The sequence below is a fragment of the Monopterus albus genome, unplaced genomic scaffold, assembly GCF_001952655.1.
Source record: "Monopterus albus unplaced genomic scaffold, M_albus_1.0 scaffold38.1, whole genome shotgun sequence".
In the NCBI taxonomy this organism is placed as follows: domain Eukaryota; kingdom Metazoa; phylum Chordata; class Actinopteri; order Synbranchiformes; family Synbranchidae; genus Monopterus; species Monopterus albus.
Window position 1 is genome coordinate 3,889,066 of NW_018127918.1, and position 14,351 is coordinate 3,903,416.

Below are 14,351 nucleotides of genomic sequence, written 5' to 3' on the forward strand. Positions count from 1 at the left end.
CTCCACACAGAAATGCCCCGGGTGGCGCCCTAACCTTCTCACTGTGAGGCAACGGTGCGAACCACTGCACCACCGTGCTGCCCTAAAATACAGTGGATGAACCAAATAACCCAAATTTTCCTCAGGTTTTTACATTTTGAGCCAAAAGGGTACTGCTCACTTTAGCTCACTGCACAAATTATTTGGAGCGAGATCACTCTTGGTTCAGTTGTGCATGTTTTTCTCTGTGTGCGCTTCTTTTTTATTTACAGTATGCCTGCTATCTCGGCTTAATGATCGTTATCTTGATAATATTTTAAAAGAATATTCCAACAATTTGGGCTAAAGCATGCTACTAACATTGCTGCTACTTTGAGCACAAAAAAGGTTTTTACTTTTACTTGAGTATATTAAAGTTGGTGACTGACATAGCTGAATTCTCAAATGACCGCAGCTTTTCAACTCTCATTAAAACTTCTGATAGATGCTGGTTTCATACACTCTTTATCATTGTTTCTAAATCTTTCTGAGAGAATGCAAGTTTTTCTTTTGATGACTTAAGGCTGATTGAAGTTCAAGCTCTACAGCTCTGCTCTTTATTCAAAATCTGCACCCCTTAAAAGAACACAAAAAATTGGAAGGCACAGACCTGATAATACATTCTTACATGTATACTCTATGCCTGCCACTATAGACATCTGTTTTGTCTGTGTGTGCTATTGTTACTTTTCCAAATTAGACATATTACCTACATTATCATTATCTGAGCTTACATATATAGTTATAACATCCCTGGCCACCTATAATACCTGCTTTACTGTATTTACTTGAACCAGCCTACCACTAGTCTTACCTTTATGACTGTTGCTAGTCCCAGTATTAGCCATTACATTTGCCTGTTTTCTAGTCCACCTGTAACAATTTATGTGTAATCGCTTCCAGTGTCAGTCATCCTCTGTATTTCTGTTTTCAAATGCTTTCCATTGTTAATAATTATACCCGTGTCTCCCTGTTTTTCTGCCTTTGTGCCAATAACCTGCTTACCAGTACTCAGTCATTATCATTAAAACTCTGCTCATTGCTCAATGCACCCACCTTGTTTTTGGTCTGCGTCTAGGTCGTCTAATTGCTACCATGACACAGACCAATATTACTCTAGGAGTAGGTGTGTTGTGTTTTCACATAGATCAGTGTTATGACATAAATTGGAACATGCAGCCATGCATATGACAGAGGATGTAATTCTGAAAAATATCCAGCGGCTTTCTGCTGTTACAGGAAGAGACACATGTTTTCTCTGAAGCCTAGATTTAAAGGGATTTATTGTACAAATGTTTCTTTCCCACATACCCCCAAAACACCTTCTGCGCTGTGAAAATATGCTGATCTGATTGATAGCAGAAATGCTTGTTTGTGTAAGAGCAGGGTGATGTGACTAGGGGAACTTGAATGAAGAGTAAAAGAAGGACTCTCGAGTGTAGACGGAGAGGTTTGAGCCTTTAGAGAGGACAGGTTTAATGGACAGATATTAGATTGGTGTCATTAAGTGAGCACATCAGGCACAGATCACTTCATCCTCTATCTAAGCTCTCCTCATCATGCCAACCACATCTCTCTATCCTTTTTTGTTAATTCCCCAATATCTAATTTGGTTCTGACCCTCTTGATTTACCTTTTTGTTCACACACTCTAGGTCCCCCCCATGCTATAATTTACTAATGGCCATTGTCTAAAATCATGAATTCAAGTTAATCCAAATTTAACAAATCACACAACCCTCGATACAGTATACAGTTTATTAAAAGCAAGTTTTGGTTATCAAGCTAGAGTTATTATGCAAGTTCAGAACAAACCAATTCTGACAATATACTGTGTTTGAGTTTTCTTCTTGTCGTTACCACACATCCTTTTTTCCATATGGTCATGTTAACAGTCATGTCAACATACTTTAAAGAGCCTTAATAAGGTGCTGGGCCACCACATGCCATCACAACAGCTTCAGTGCACCTTGGCACTGATTCTACACATCTCTGAACTCTGCAGGAGGAACGAGCACCGTTCTTCCAAAAGATACTTTTGATGATGGTGGTGGAGATGCTGTCTAACATGTCGGCCCAAAATCCCCCACAGGTGTACATTTGGGTTGGATCTAGTGATTCACATAGTTTTCATACTCCTCATCAAACTATTCAGCGACCCCTCATGCCCCAGTGATTGGGGCATTGTTATCCTGGAAGAGAACTCTCATTTATTCTTTTTTTTTTCTTTAATGTTTCACTCACTTGTAGATCAGACTTTAAATTACTCCCCTCACTTCATTTGTGTGGATTTTTTTTTCTGTATTTTGATGAGTGAGTCTGTAATTACATTAAGTACAAGCTCCACATTTGAAATACCCACCTGGTACTTGGAAAATTTGGTTTTGATGGCTGCGATTTTGAAGAGACTTATTCTAAATGTGTTTTGTCTCATATCCTTTTCTCTTTGGAATATTACTCTCTGTAGTTTTATCAAATTTTAGAGAAACTTGAAAGTTCTTTCTGCTTATGATGAATTATTATCATCACCATGGTCATTAGAACATTCATAAGAAGATATGTTATCATCATATAGTAATATCATTTTTAAATATGATCCATTAAGATGAAATAACTTCAAAATGAACAGTGTATATGATTTTTAGTTTCAAGAAGTAAGGACATGGTAGAAAACTGGACGAAACTGAAGTGTTGCACAATTCCTGGAATCTTATCTAAAGCGAAAACGTTTTTGATAACAGTACTACTTCAGCTTGTGCATGATTCTCTAGAAATATGATCAATCATTACTGCATCATTTGGCAGTTGAATGAGCAGAAAAACAACCTGTTCAGTAAACAAAGCTTTATCTGAACTTGGAAAATGCTGAAGGATTAAATATGTCCATCAGAGTAAAAACAAGGGTTTTTAAGGACAAGTAGTGTTTTGGATTTGTTCAGTAATTAAGCCTAAGAGCTTCTCTTGTCTTTTCACCCTTCATGTTATTACGTATCATGTTATGCTCTCAACAGAGGCACAAAGTCACCCTTTTGCTCGAGGCATGAGGCTGAACAGCCACTTCATCCTGGAGACACTGAACAAGTGGCTGCTTAGAGATATATACTGAGAAAATGGCTCTGGGAATAGTTATCTTTCCCACACCACCTGAACTCCTTTTTGTTGTCTTTAGTGGTGCAGATATGATCAGCTGATTTTTTTGGCCAGTTGTCTTAGTCTTAGGAGGCATGGCTAGGGTTTGCAGCATTGTATATGATCTTACTAGATGAGGGAAGGAAATGGATATGTTGTTTTCTTTGTATCTACCTCCACCCTGTAAAAGCAAACATACTGTGGGTAGTGGTTTTCCGTACCTCTAGAGGCTGTAAGCTAGCTTGGAAGAAAAGCAAGGTCATTCATGTGGCAAGGGCAGTGTTTTTCTGCCAATCAATGTTTGTATGACTTCTTGAATAAGCCTTAAGAGATCCTGTGTTTTATTCTCACTTTGACTAATTTGAATAGTATAATGAAAGCAGCATTTGGTCCTTGACCAGGAAAATTATAGCATGTGCTGATTGTTCTGTTTATTTTATATTCATGTTTTCCTGACAAGTGAATTGTTGAGGCTATATTGTCTCAGGAGCAACATTGGTATTAGTGTGATACTGTCAAGCTAAATGCTGTATATACCCACCTCTACCCAATATTTTGGATAAGGTTGAGCTTTCCAGCATAACGGTGATGTAGAACTGCGTAGGGATAAAAAGAACAAAGTCCATCACTGTGAATGTTTTTGTAGTTATGGATGTGCGTCTGTGGATATGAGTTTGTTGCATTATGAAACACCAACATCTTATTGTGCTATGATAATACTTGGCTACCGGTCTGTGAGTGGCAAGTCCTCGCAAACCATTCCTATTAATCTCCTGGTGAGAACCGGGCTGAGACTCACTCGTTTCTGTGGTGTGAAGTGGTGACATGCTGAAGACTCCATCAGATTTCTCTATCCAACGCTGATCATGATTCAGTTGTATTTCTGCTTTGCTTTTCATTCCAGATGAAGGATAGGACTCTTAAATTAAATCGACTTGCATTTTAAAATGATCAAATATCTTGTCACACTGGTGTGTACGTGATGATTTCCTGATTAGGCTTTGAGAATTATTACACATTTTAACACTTTTCACTGAATAACTGAATATGCAGGAGTAATCATTCTAATGTGTTAGCATGCATGGAGGAACAAACACCAGGTGTGACACCCCTGGGCCTTTTTAAAATACCTACGTCACAGTAGTTTTACTGTAGCTGATATTGAGAAATGAAGTGCATTATAGTTTCAGTAAAAGGAAAGTCTTTCATTTGTGGGTTTTTTTTTTTTGGCCTTCTAAATCATCTGCCAAGAGAAGCAGGGAGGGGGACAACAAATATGAGAACACCTTGGATTGATTCAGTCAGATGGCTTTTATAAACACTAAGCCAAAAAATAAATTCTTAGATAAGATTACTGAATGTACTTCAGATTGCTGTAAAAGGACTCAAGCCTAAAATAAAAGTACCAAATATTCAGAATACCTAATTATTTAATATTGTTTTTGATAGGGAAATCATTTGCCACACAGTTGCTATCATTCTGTCCTGAACCATTTGTCAATGCTGGTACATAATTTCTTAAGAGCCTACACTTTAGAATTTTATATAAAGCCAAGTTTTTTAGTTAAGTGGAACCAAACCAGGAAATAATGATTAAAAAAAAATCTGATGAATCAAATAAATTCAATTCCAGCGCTACGGGTAGGTAGGTAGGTAGGTAGGTACTTTATTGATCCCTCAATGGGGAAGTTTCAGTGTTTCAGCAGCAATGGAGAACAAACAACATAACACCATGAGAAACAAACACCACACACACATCTTGATACAACATAACCTTGATCAGCAATTTGGGGTGCAGCTTATTCCATCTGTCTAGACATAGATGGCAAATAAAACAAACACATGTTATTACTGTGTCTAGGCTAGACAGCCAACAATGGTAATTCAGTTGCATTGCCACAGTCGCTGTATCTCTTAATGATTTCACAGCATGGCCTTCTATGTACAATATGCCCTCTGCAAGTGAGCTATACTGTTACAACCTGGCAGTTCAACACAGCCTTTGTAGAAAATATAGTCTCATACTCTATCTGCACATGGAGATGTCACATTCTAGTGAGCATAAAAATTTCATCCCAGAGTTTCATTCATAGAGGGTATGCCTGAAAAATGGTTGCTCTTTTGAGCAGGCAAAGCTATTTGATTTTTTTTTTGTGCTTTGCCCCCTGTGTCCCCATTCCTCTCAATGAAAGCACAGAGTAATGCATGTTTTGTTCTATCTTCTTTTCTTTACTCAGCTGCCATCCAGGTGGAAATCACTCCAGCACAAGGAGAGATCAGCGTAGGAGAGTCCAAATTTTTCCTCTGCGAAGGTGAGGTTGAGATCAAGCATACTTCATTTAACACATCTTGATGCAAATGTCACCTCCTACAACAATATATGAAGTGTTAATTGAGATCATTTCATAAAAGTGATACAAGTGAGTTTAAATAATGAGACTGTGTGAATATATCCTCATTAGGAGTTGTTGTTTACTACTTGTTTATACTGCTTATTTTGCATTGCTCGCACTGTTTGTTGCTGTTAATACTGCTTATTTTGTTATACTAGCCTTATGTTGGTTTACTGTTTACTTGCATGGGAATATGTACATGCACATTGAGAGCCGATGTACCAGAGTCAAATTCCTCATGTATCTGACACATCTGGCCAATAAAGCAGATTCTGATTCTGATTAAGCATCAAAGAAATTCAAGAAAAGACAATTATAAAAAAAATTTTAAAAGATAAATTGGCTGAGTTGTTTAGTGGGAGATAAATGGGATCAGGTAGAGAAGAGAGCTTGGGAGAGGGGTGCACTCAGCTTATCTCAGACACAGGTATTTACGTTGAGTAAGTAAGCTGTCTGACATTGTAGAACATAAAACCATATCTGTCAGGGGGTTATACCTATATCAGTTTAACAAAGTCGAGCTTATGAATTGCAGTTTCTTCACTCAAATTATGAACAAAAAGAAATGGCATGTAGGATAAATCGGATCCAGTGTGTTTGATTTCTTTTTTTTCATAACCAAAAGTAAGACGTGCTCGTAGTTGTAGCACCTCGGAGGCGAATCTGAGACAGGAGATGAGTCATATACAGTTACATACACTGCAGCAACAAACTGAGTGTGAGAAATGAGGAAGGCAGCTGGCACACCCACGTGCAGTGTTTCCCTGCGTGTCTTTGTTCAATATCACAGTTTTTTGCACAAGTCACAGATCTCTCCAGCTGTTCTGTAATCTGTACACCTGATCTGAGATCAAGTGGAATATTGCACTCTGGATTCTCCAACAACAGTCTGGAACAAAAATAAATAAATAAATGTTTGTATTATGAGCTGTAGCAGTTGTCAGTCTGCACTAGCTTTAATGAAGACACTGCTTTTGGAAATAGACAATGCTGGGGATTTTTTGGTTTTGTTTTAAACTTTTGAGCACCAAAAGCAGTGTCCCATTCACCTTCACTATATTAGAGCTAAGACAGAAATTTCCGAGGTGTGTTAATAACCACAATAAAACTAAAACTATCTTTATGAATACATACTGTAAGATTTAAAAAAAAGCTTTCTCTAGTTTCACTAAAATGACCCTTTAAAATGGTCCTAATACTGAGATGGTATCCCGTTGACCTGTTGCTACTGAAGACTGCTATGTGGAATAAGAAACATTTGTTGACATTTGTTGTACTTGTGATTTTTTTTTTTTTTTTTTGTTCTGTGAATGAACATCAGCTTTAACTCCAACTCCCGAGTTGAAAATAAAGTCAAACTGCATTTAGGGCCCTTAAATGATGAGAAAGCAGTAATGTTTCCAGGAACCAAAAGATGCCTCAGCTTGCACTCAGTTTGAAAAATAAATAAATAAACAAATGATGTGGGCAGTTTGGTTTTTCCTAGTGAAATAAATACTTGATTTTTTTTTTCCCCCTGCTATTAACTTTGGATTGTTCCTTCGTATTGAATTGCAGAGGGCCGTGGTGCAGGATCTACAACTAATGTTGGAGGTTAAAATTGAATCTAAATATAAAACAGCAGGAGCCTTTGCTAGGCTGAGGTATAATAGCGAAAATACTAATATACTGTATGTATGTCAGAATGTTCAATAAAAACACATTTTGCAGTTATCATTTACTTGTGTATGATAGCTACTGACGTAAAGAATTCTCTCTTCCATGCCTCATTCTTCATTTTCTGTTTTTCAGTGGTGGGGGATGCTAAAGACATAGACTGGTACTCCCCAAGTGGTGAGAAGATCCTTGCCAACAGGCCAGACATTTTTGTGAGTCGCGCTGATGAAACCACCTCGATTCTCACTATATACCACGCCAATGTGGACAACGCTGGTATCTACAAGTGTGTGGCAAAAAATGGGGAGATTGAAGCACAAGCTACGGTCCAAGTGAAGATCTTCCGTAAGTGTTAGTTTTGGAGTGACTTTGGTTGAGTAGCGGCACAAGGTGTCTTTCCATGAAGCAAATCAGTAATATTATCTGAACTGCAGTGGACACCACAGTCAAAGTAAGGAGCAATGTTTAATGCAGTACAACACGTTGCCTAATAACTTGGGCTAAGGTTGAACCAGATTCAACTTTTTTACTCTATGATGCTGCTTTTTTTTTTTTTGCCATAGCCCTGCGCTTTGACACACCCACCATGTTAAGCATTAAAATGACTGAGGGCTTTGCATTTTGTTTGCAGTGCTGTTGTATGTCTCACTGTGGACTGAAAGTCTTTGAACTGTATTTACCTCCGCTACAATAGCTTCCCACACCATGATTACATAAAAACTAATTCAACAAACCTCCATTAGAAAGGCAGAACCTCAGCCATATGGTGCCTCATTGTTCTGCTACTGTAACACTGCATGTTTTTTTTAATGCACCTGAGAGTTGTCACCCTTTGAAGTGTGAAGTTAAGACATTTATAAACATATGTATGTTTTTGTTACACCTCCCTACAGAAAAGATCACCTTCCAGAGCGCTCCAAGCCCACAAGAGTTCAATGAAGGCGATGATGCTGACATAGTCTGCAATGTGGTCAGTTCACCACCACCCACCATCATTTGGAAGCACAGGGGCTCCAAGATCCAAGCTGCTAAAGATGGTGAGCCGCTCCAAATAAAAATGGACTCAGTGCTTGAGATACTTCTTCACCTCCATTATGGCTTCTCATACTGTATCAACCCTCGGAGTCCCTGAGCAGTCACCTTACCTTCCTGCCAACTCTGTCTGCCAGTTTATGCTTTCCAATCAATTTGCCATACGCTTCTTCATCTCCTTCTCCTGCTGCCTATCATCCATGAACAAAACCATGCATTTTTGGCCATGAAACAGTTTTAGAGCTATACAGCAGATGATGCGTGAATGTGGAAATTGTATTTTCTGGCCTAGCAAGAAATGGTTATTGGTAAGATTGGAGTTTAAATACCCAAAGTAGAGAGAACAACTCTGCAGGCTGAAATAATCTGAAAAACTGAATTAAAAAAGGAGAAGGAGTAGGGAAGAGAAGTATTACAATGTCCTTTAAGTGTACATTTTAAAGCATTATGCTGTAACACCTATGAATCCGAGTTGATTACAACTGCTGTTGTCTGTGAAGGAACAAATTACAAACTTCTCAGCAATTGGGCACTTCTGACAATAATATGAAGAGGATGCAAGTGGTTTAGTAAATTCATTCATTCATTGGCATGATTAGCCCAGAGTAGATCTTCCTCATCAGAGAGTTCTGACAGGACATCACTCTGCTCTGCAAGAGCTGAGGTAGAGGATGAAACAGGAGACTGGATTTTGTTTTACACTTAGATCAGGCCTAGCATAACCTTAGAATAACCCCTCCCTCAATGACCACTGGAGAGCATGGAGCACCACAGTGTTGTGCTAAACCAGTCTTTATTCTTGGATTCTTGTCAAGGAATGTGTTTTTCACTAGAAAAACCACTAATTGTAACCGACACTGAAAACTAGAAACTGCTTATGTCATTTTCCTCAGAGCACCAGTTCACCTTAGCATATGTTGCATTGTTAAACCTTCAGTTAGGATTTTGGCATTGCATTATGTGTCAGCATGAATTAAGGATTGGTTAACAAAGTCTAAAATGCATTTTTCTTCTTAAATACCTCCTCAAAGGATTGTCTTAAATTATTTTTGACATTATGTTTACACTAGCTAAATATTTTAGTTTCCTAGTTCTGCATATGGAGGTGTGTGTACATATTTATATGTGCATGCAGAGAGGAAGCACAAAACGGATGACAGTATTATGGAAATCGGTGGATCACAACAGTCTCAGTCTCTGAAATTTTCCACACAAGTTAAAGCTGAAGCATCATAATGCTTCAAAAACTACAGTAGTACTTCAAAGAAAAAATCTGAATTCAAAATGTTGCTAAAGCAAAGTCTTAACAATCTGTGTGTGTGTGTAAAATGCAAAGTAACTAATAAATGTAGCTGTTAAATATGCAGTATGGGGCTTTAAGTAGTGTATGTGAATGTAGCAAATATTGGAATGAAATGTACTTAGTTACACTCCTTGATAGCCAGGCAGCTATGATGATAATAGTTTAGGTGGAATTGTTGGCACAATGAAGTGCACAAATCTTAAAAGTGATTTGAAACCTTGTGCCCACTCACTATCACAGGAATTGATCTGGTGGTACTGGACTGCTAGAGAGGTGTTTCCATCTCCAGTGAGACTGGCCTGTGAAAGTTATGCTTAATAAGTACAGTAAACCATAATTAGTCACAGTTTTGATTCAGTGGGCTTTAAAGTACCCACTAGCCAGTAACACATGTTGGAGAAATGTGCTGGTTTGTATAAAGAACAAACAACAAAGATGATCCAGTTTACCTGTCTTACAGCTCTTAAGTCAGATTTCTGCAGAGCCCTTTTTTTAAATAAATGTTAGATGACTTCCCCCAAAACAACATACTGCTTCACTTAAGCTCATGTCATTACTGAGTGTATATGGCTGATTTAATTTGAGGTCCGACAGTTTGTCAGACCTTATCATTGATGTCATGCAGCGGAGCTCTCTGTGTCCTCTGTGTGACATGCTTGATTACCAGAGATGATTTAGATTTGATCATCTGGCTTCACTTAAATTGAGTATTTTAGCTTTAAAATGCCCATTTTTAACATTTACTAGGTTTTATGCTAAAGCATTAACAGTATTGCCTCCATTTGTATTGTTGTGATCCACTGACAAGAATTCATTTCTAATTTTAGCCCATTGTTGTTCCTAGGAGGGAATGTGTATAATTTACTCCACACTGCGATTGATCAGTTGCATGTTGCGACCAAATATATTTAATGTGCAACTGACTTTTTTCAGTGGTTGCAGTCTGTGTGACTGCAGAATAAATGGGCATAAAAAAACCTAACATCCGTGCCAGAGAGACATGCAGTAGCTGTGGCGAGCGAGGAAGCAAACCATCTCCAAGAGAGTGCAAACCTCTGCCAAAGCAGCTCAGTTTTCCCATAATAGCATTTAAAAAAAATTAACGAATCCATTTCATAAAAATCCATTTAACTCTTTGACTTAAACTGTGTACAAATCAACAAACAGTGGTAAAAACATAGAGTTAAAAACATTGTTAATTTTATATAATAAGCCTAAATGAGGTTTTATTCCACACATTTCTACATTTGACCAGCCTTGTGAAGACCGTTTGTTTGGTCATTGTCCTTTAAGTTCATCACAGCCTATCATAGACCCTATCATAGCAGCCTTTTACAAAGTTTAGAAATTTTGTTCCAGGAAAAAAAAAAAAAAAAACTCATAGAGACCTCTTTTTGCTGAAGTTGAAACATCATCATCCTCTTCGTCGATCCACCCTTCTATCATCAACAGTACCAGCAAGCTGACTGGTTATAAAGAAACTCTGTCAAAAGAGGTGGAGAGTGGTTCCAGAAGTGATTTACAAATTAGATAGTAAGGTAATTTAAAACAGTTTGTAGATAATATTTCTTTATTTTACATCACATTGAAGAACAGGAGTAGTGCCACCAAATCTAGCAGCGAGAGACTTGATGGCACCAGTGCATGAAATGTTAGCATGGAGTCCCATACCTGGAAATCAAGATTACTTCTTTTAAAATGTCACAAACCAATGCTACAACAAAAAAGAGCATAGATGCAGTGCTTAATATAGTGTATTCATCCACACTGACAAATTTACATGTATTATTTTGTTGTGTCAGTATAGTCTTGAATGCCATATCTGTTAAGTTGTTGTCCTCCGTCTGCCTTTTCTATTTCAGTACGATTCAAGATCATGGATAATGGCCACTTGCAGATCCGGAGCATCAAGAAGACAGATGAGGGCATGTACCACTGTGAGGCTCGTGTCATGGCCAGGGGAGAAATTGACTTCAAGATGATCAAGGTCATTGTTAACGGTAAGCACTTTATCTCTGTCACCTTTTGCACCCTGCCTGTCCTGTTGATTAAGAATGAGTTGTTGCTCATTATAGTACTGTACAGTAATGATATCTCTGGAATAGTGGACTTACATGCACCATGCTGGACATAAACAAATGAATGGTAGCGTTGCTCTGTATTGTCAACTGCTGCATGTGTAAACAACCAGTTTGCCATATCAACCTAAAACATGTCAGTGCTATGCTCAGTTATTTTCCACTGCCCCCAAGTGGCCAAAAAAAAATTGTTATTTCAGGTATCGACCTACATCTCTAGACGGCACTTCTTCAAAAGACTCTTTGAAACAGTTGCTGTGTGTAGTTAATGTTTACCTTGTGTCAGTCTTTTCATTACATATATCTCTGTTTCAGTGCTTCCCACTATCCGTGCCAGGCAGTCAGAGGTCAACGCTACAGCGGACACCCTCAGCTCTGCCTTGTTGGCTTGTGATGCAGATGGCTTCCCTGAACCCACTGTCACTTGGACACGGTATGTCATTCACTGAGTTCATTGTCCAGTTATGATGACAGGGGCCACAAGTAGGAACCAGCTTAATGTGGATGTTGAATTCTATCCTATACTAGTTATGTTAAAATAATAAGAATATAGAGGCCACTTTCACATCACAGGTCTGTAAAATTCTCATTAGTTTGAGGGATTCTGTGTAAAACTGTAAACCCACAGTGATTCCTCAAAGGAGCTATTTAAATGTATGCCCATAGCTTTGCGCTTTTATCTTTTTTTGCAGGAAGGGATTAGTTTTATCAGTGACACTTCTATAAGGGCAATGCTACAGTATGTCCTTTAGTAACTGGATGCCCCTTATAGTCTGTATCACAACTGGATCAGGCGGCTATGTTGTAATTAGGTGAACAGTTTTCTGGGGGCGGTGTTATCTTTGCCCTCTGTTTCCAGCAACTGGACACAATGACAGTGGTAGTGTGCAAACAAACCAAAGATATAACACTGTATGTAGTGACCAGACACTGTTGTGCAAGGGTGCACAATCAAGGAAGAGTGCTGTTATATTACTGTTTGCATCAACTGAGCGCACGTGGCCATCAGCATACTGAATACACAATAAGAAACATAAGGTGCTTTGAAGTTCAGGCAAGTTTAGTGTGTGATAATGACACCGACAGTGTTTGCACAAAGACTAAATGCAGTGATGTATCAGAGTAGTATTGACAACAGAAGCCAGTTATTTAAAGAATAAAAAGGCCCTTTTAGTATTTTCTTAAATTACACATACAGTATATTGATTTTCTTCAGTTAAGAGCTTGTTCTCAGCCCAGTCTCTGCATGCCCCATTATTTCAAGGCAGCGCTTCAGTACAAAGATTTAAAAAACTATTGTAGGTCTGAGCTTCATGCTAGTCAATTGGAAGGGACAAAATAATTTTGAATTAACATGTTGTTTTGAGTGAAGTTTGAATCTTTTTTCTTTTCTTTTACTGACAGAAGTGCGCTGTTAAGTGCTGAATGACGTCTTATAAAACAAAGACAGTGGCTTTTATTCACACCCCTGTTTAAATGTTCAACTTCCAAAAAAAAAAAAATCATCTTTGTTTCCTTCAACACCAGCTGGAAGTGCAAATTGCATATTTTAGGTCACACGACTGGGGCTGTCAGCTTTGTTCCACTTTATAAATTGAGTCTTTTGATCAAGTCTGAGATAAAACAATGTAAACTCTCTTGCATGCAAGTGGTGCTGCTGCCTCCTTGCCCAAACCTTGTGTTGGAAGTGATTGTGCTTCCTTTAAAAGAATTGCATATGCACAATATAACTTTCAGGGGGTTGGTGTTGTGAAGTGTTTGTAAATAGGGCATAAATATGAAAATAATCACTTTATTTGGCCAAGTATGTTGCATACAAGGAATTTGTTTCCGGTACAGAACCGAGGCAGCCATCTGCGGCTCCAACTCAACTGATGGCTCTAACCATCGAGGGTAACTTGGAGGTTCAGTGTCTTGCCCAAGGACACTTCGTCATGTGGACTGCGGGCACTAAAATTCAAACCTCTAATCTTCCGGTTGGGAGGCAACCGCTCTACTCACTGAAGCACAGTCGCCTAAATAAATATTAAATTGCATGACCTTGTCTAGAAACGTGTGTGGGAGGGAAAAGATGTATTTACATTTTCATGATTGTAACAAGGAGTCCTATTAGGCAGGTTTCTATTCTGTACACATTGTTTAAGTTGCATACTATTTTGAGTAGTGTGGTTATAGAGCAGGCATTCTTGCATGTGTTAACCTACAGTAGATGTACACCATGGTTATCACTAAACGCTTGTACATAGAAACTATGTGATCAAGTTGAAGAGTCCAACAAATGTGAAAATGAGCTCTCTGTTAAAAAATTTTTTAAAAAATTATAAAAATGTGCAACATATTTGAGCTTACTGGTTTTAATAGAATTAAAAGTACCTAATTGTGTAGCTCATAATACAGCATCAATCTCTGTTTACAGATTTTTACACATTACTGAGAGCTATACCTCAATTGTTTTGCAGTTTGTCCTTAAGAACGGTGTAATATTTTTTTAAAAGCCTAAATTAATAATATTCATTTATATTCATCTTAAATCATTCAGCTCTGTCCCAAAGCAGCATCAATTAGGCTAAGAGCTCTGGTTTCCTGCCTGCGCAATTTCTGCGTCGCCTCGTTTGCAGTCATTATGCAGTTTTCCTCAGGCTCATGCCTATTTTTTTGTGCATTGGTGAGTTTGGTATTTTCCTGCAGTGAATGAATGCGCTTACACGCTGAGGTAGGAGGATACGTGCAGTCGAGGCAGTGT

The 14,351-nt window shown here is 38.2% G+C and overlaps 1 protein-coding gene across 12 annotated transcripts in view; it reads left to right on the top strand.

The window, feature by feature from the left end:
• The window catches only part of ncam1a (neural cell adhesion molecule 1a), a 217,988-nt gene that overhangs the window by 141,154 nt on the left and 62,483 nt on the right, over positions 1-14,351 (top strand). For all 12 annotated transcript variants that reach the window (XM_020598317.1, XM_020598311.1, XM_020598313.1 and 9 more), the window contains exons 2-6: positions 5,384-5,458; positions 7,331-7,540; positions 8,089-8,232; positions 11,393-11,530; positions 11,924-12,041. In XM_020598317.1, the coding sequence (XP_020453973.1) occupies positions 5,384-5,458; positions 7,331-7,540; positions 8,089-8,232; positions 11,393-11,530; positions 11,924-12,041 (685 nt within the window). The remainder of the gene's footprint in view (positions 1-5,383; positions 5,459-7,330; positions 7,541-8,088; positions 8,233-11,392; positions 11,531-11,923; positions 12,042-14,351) is intronic.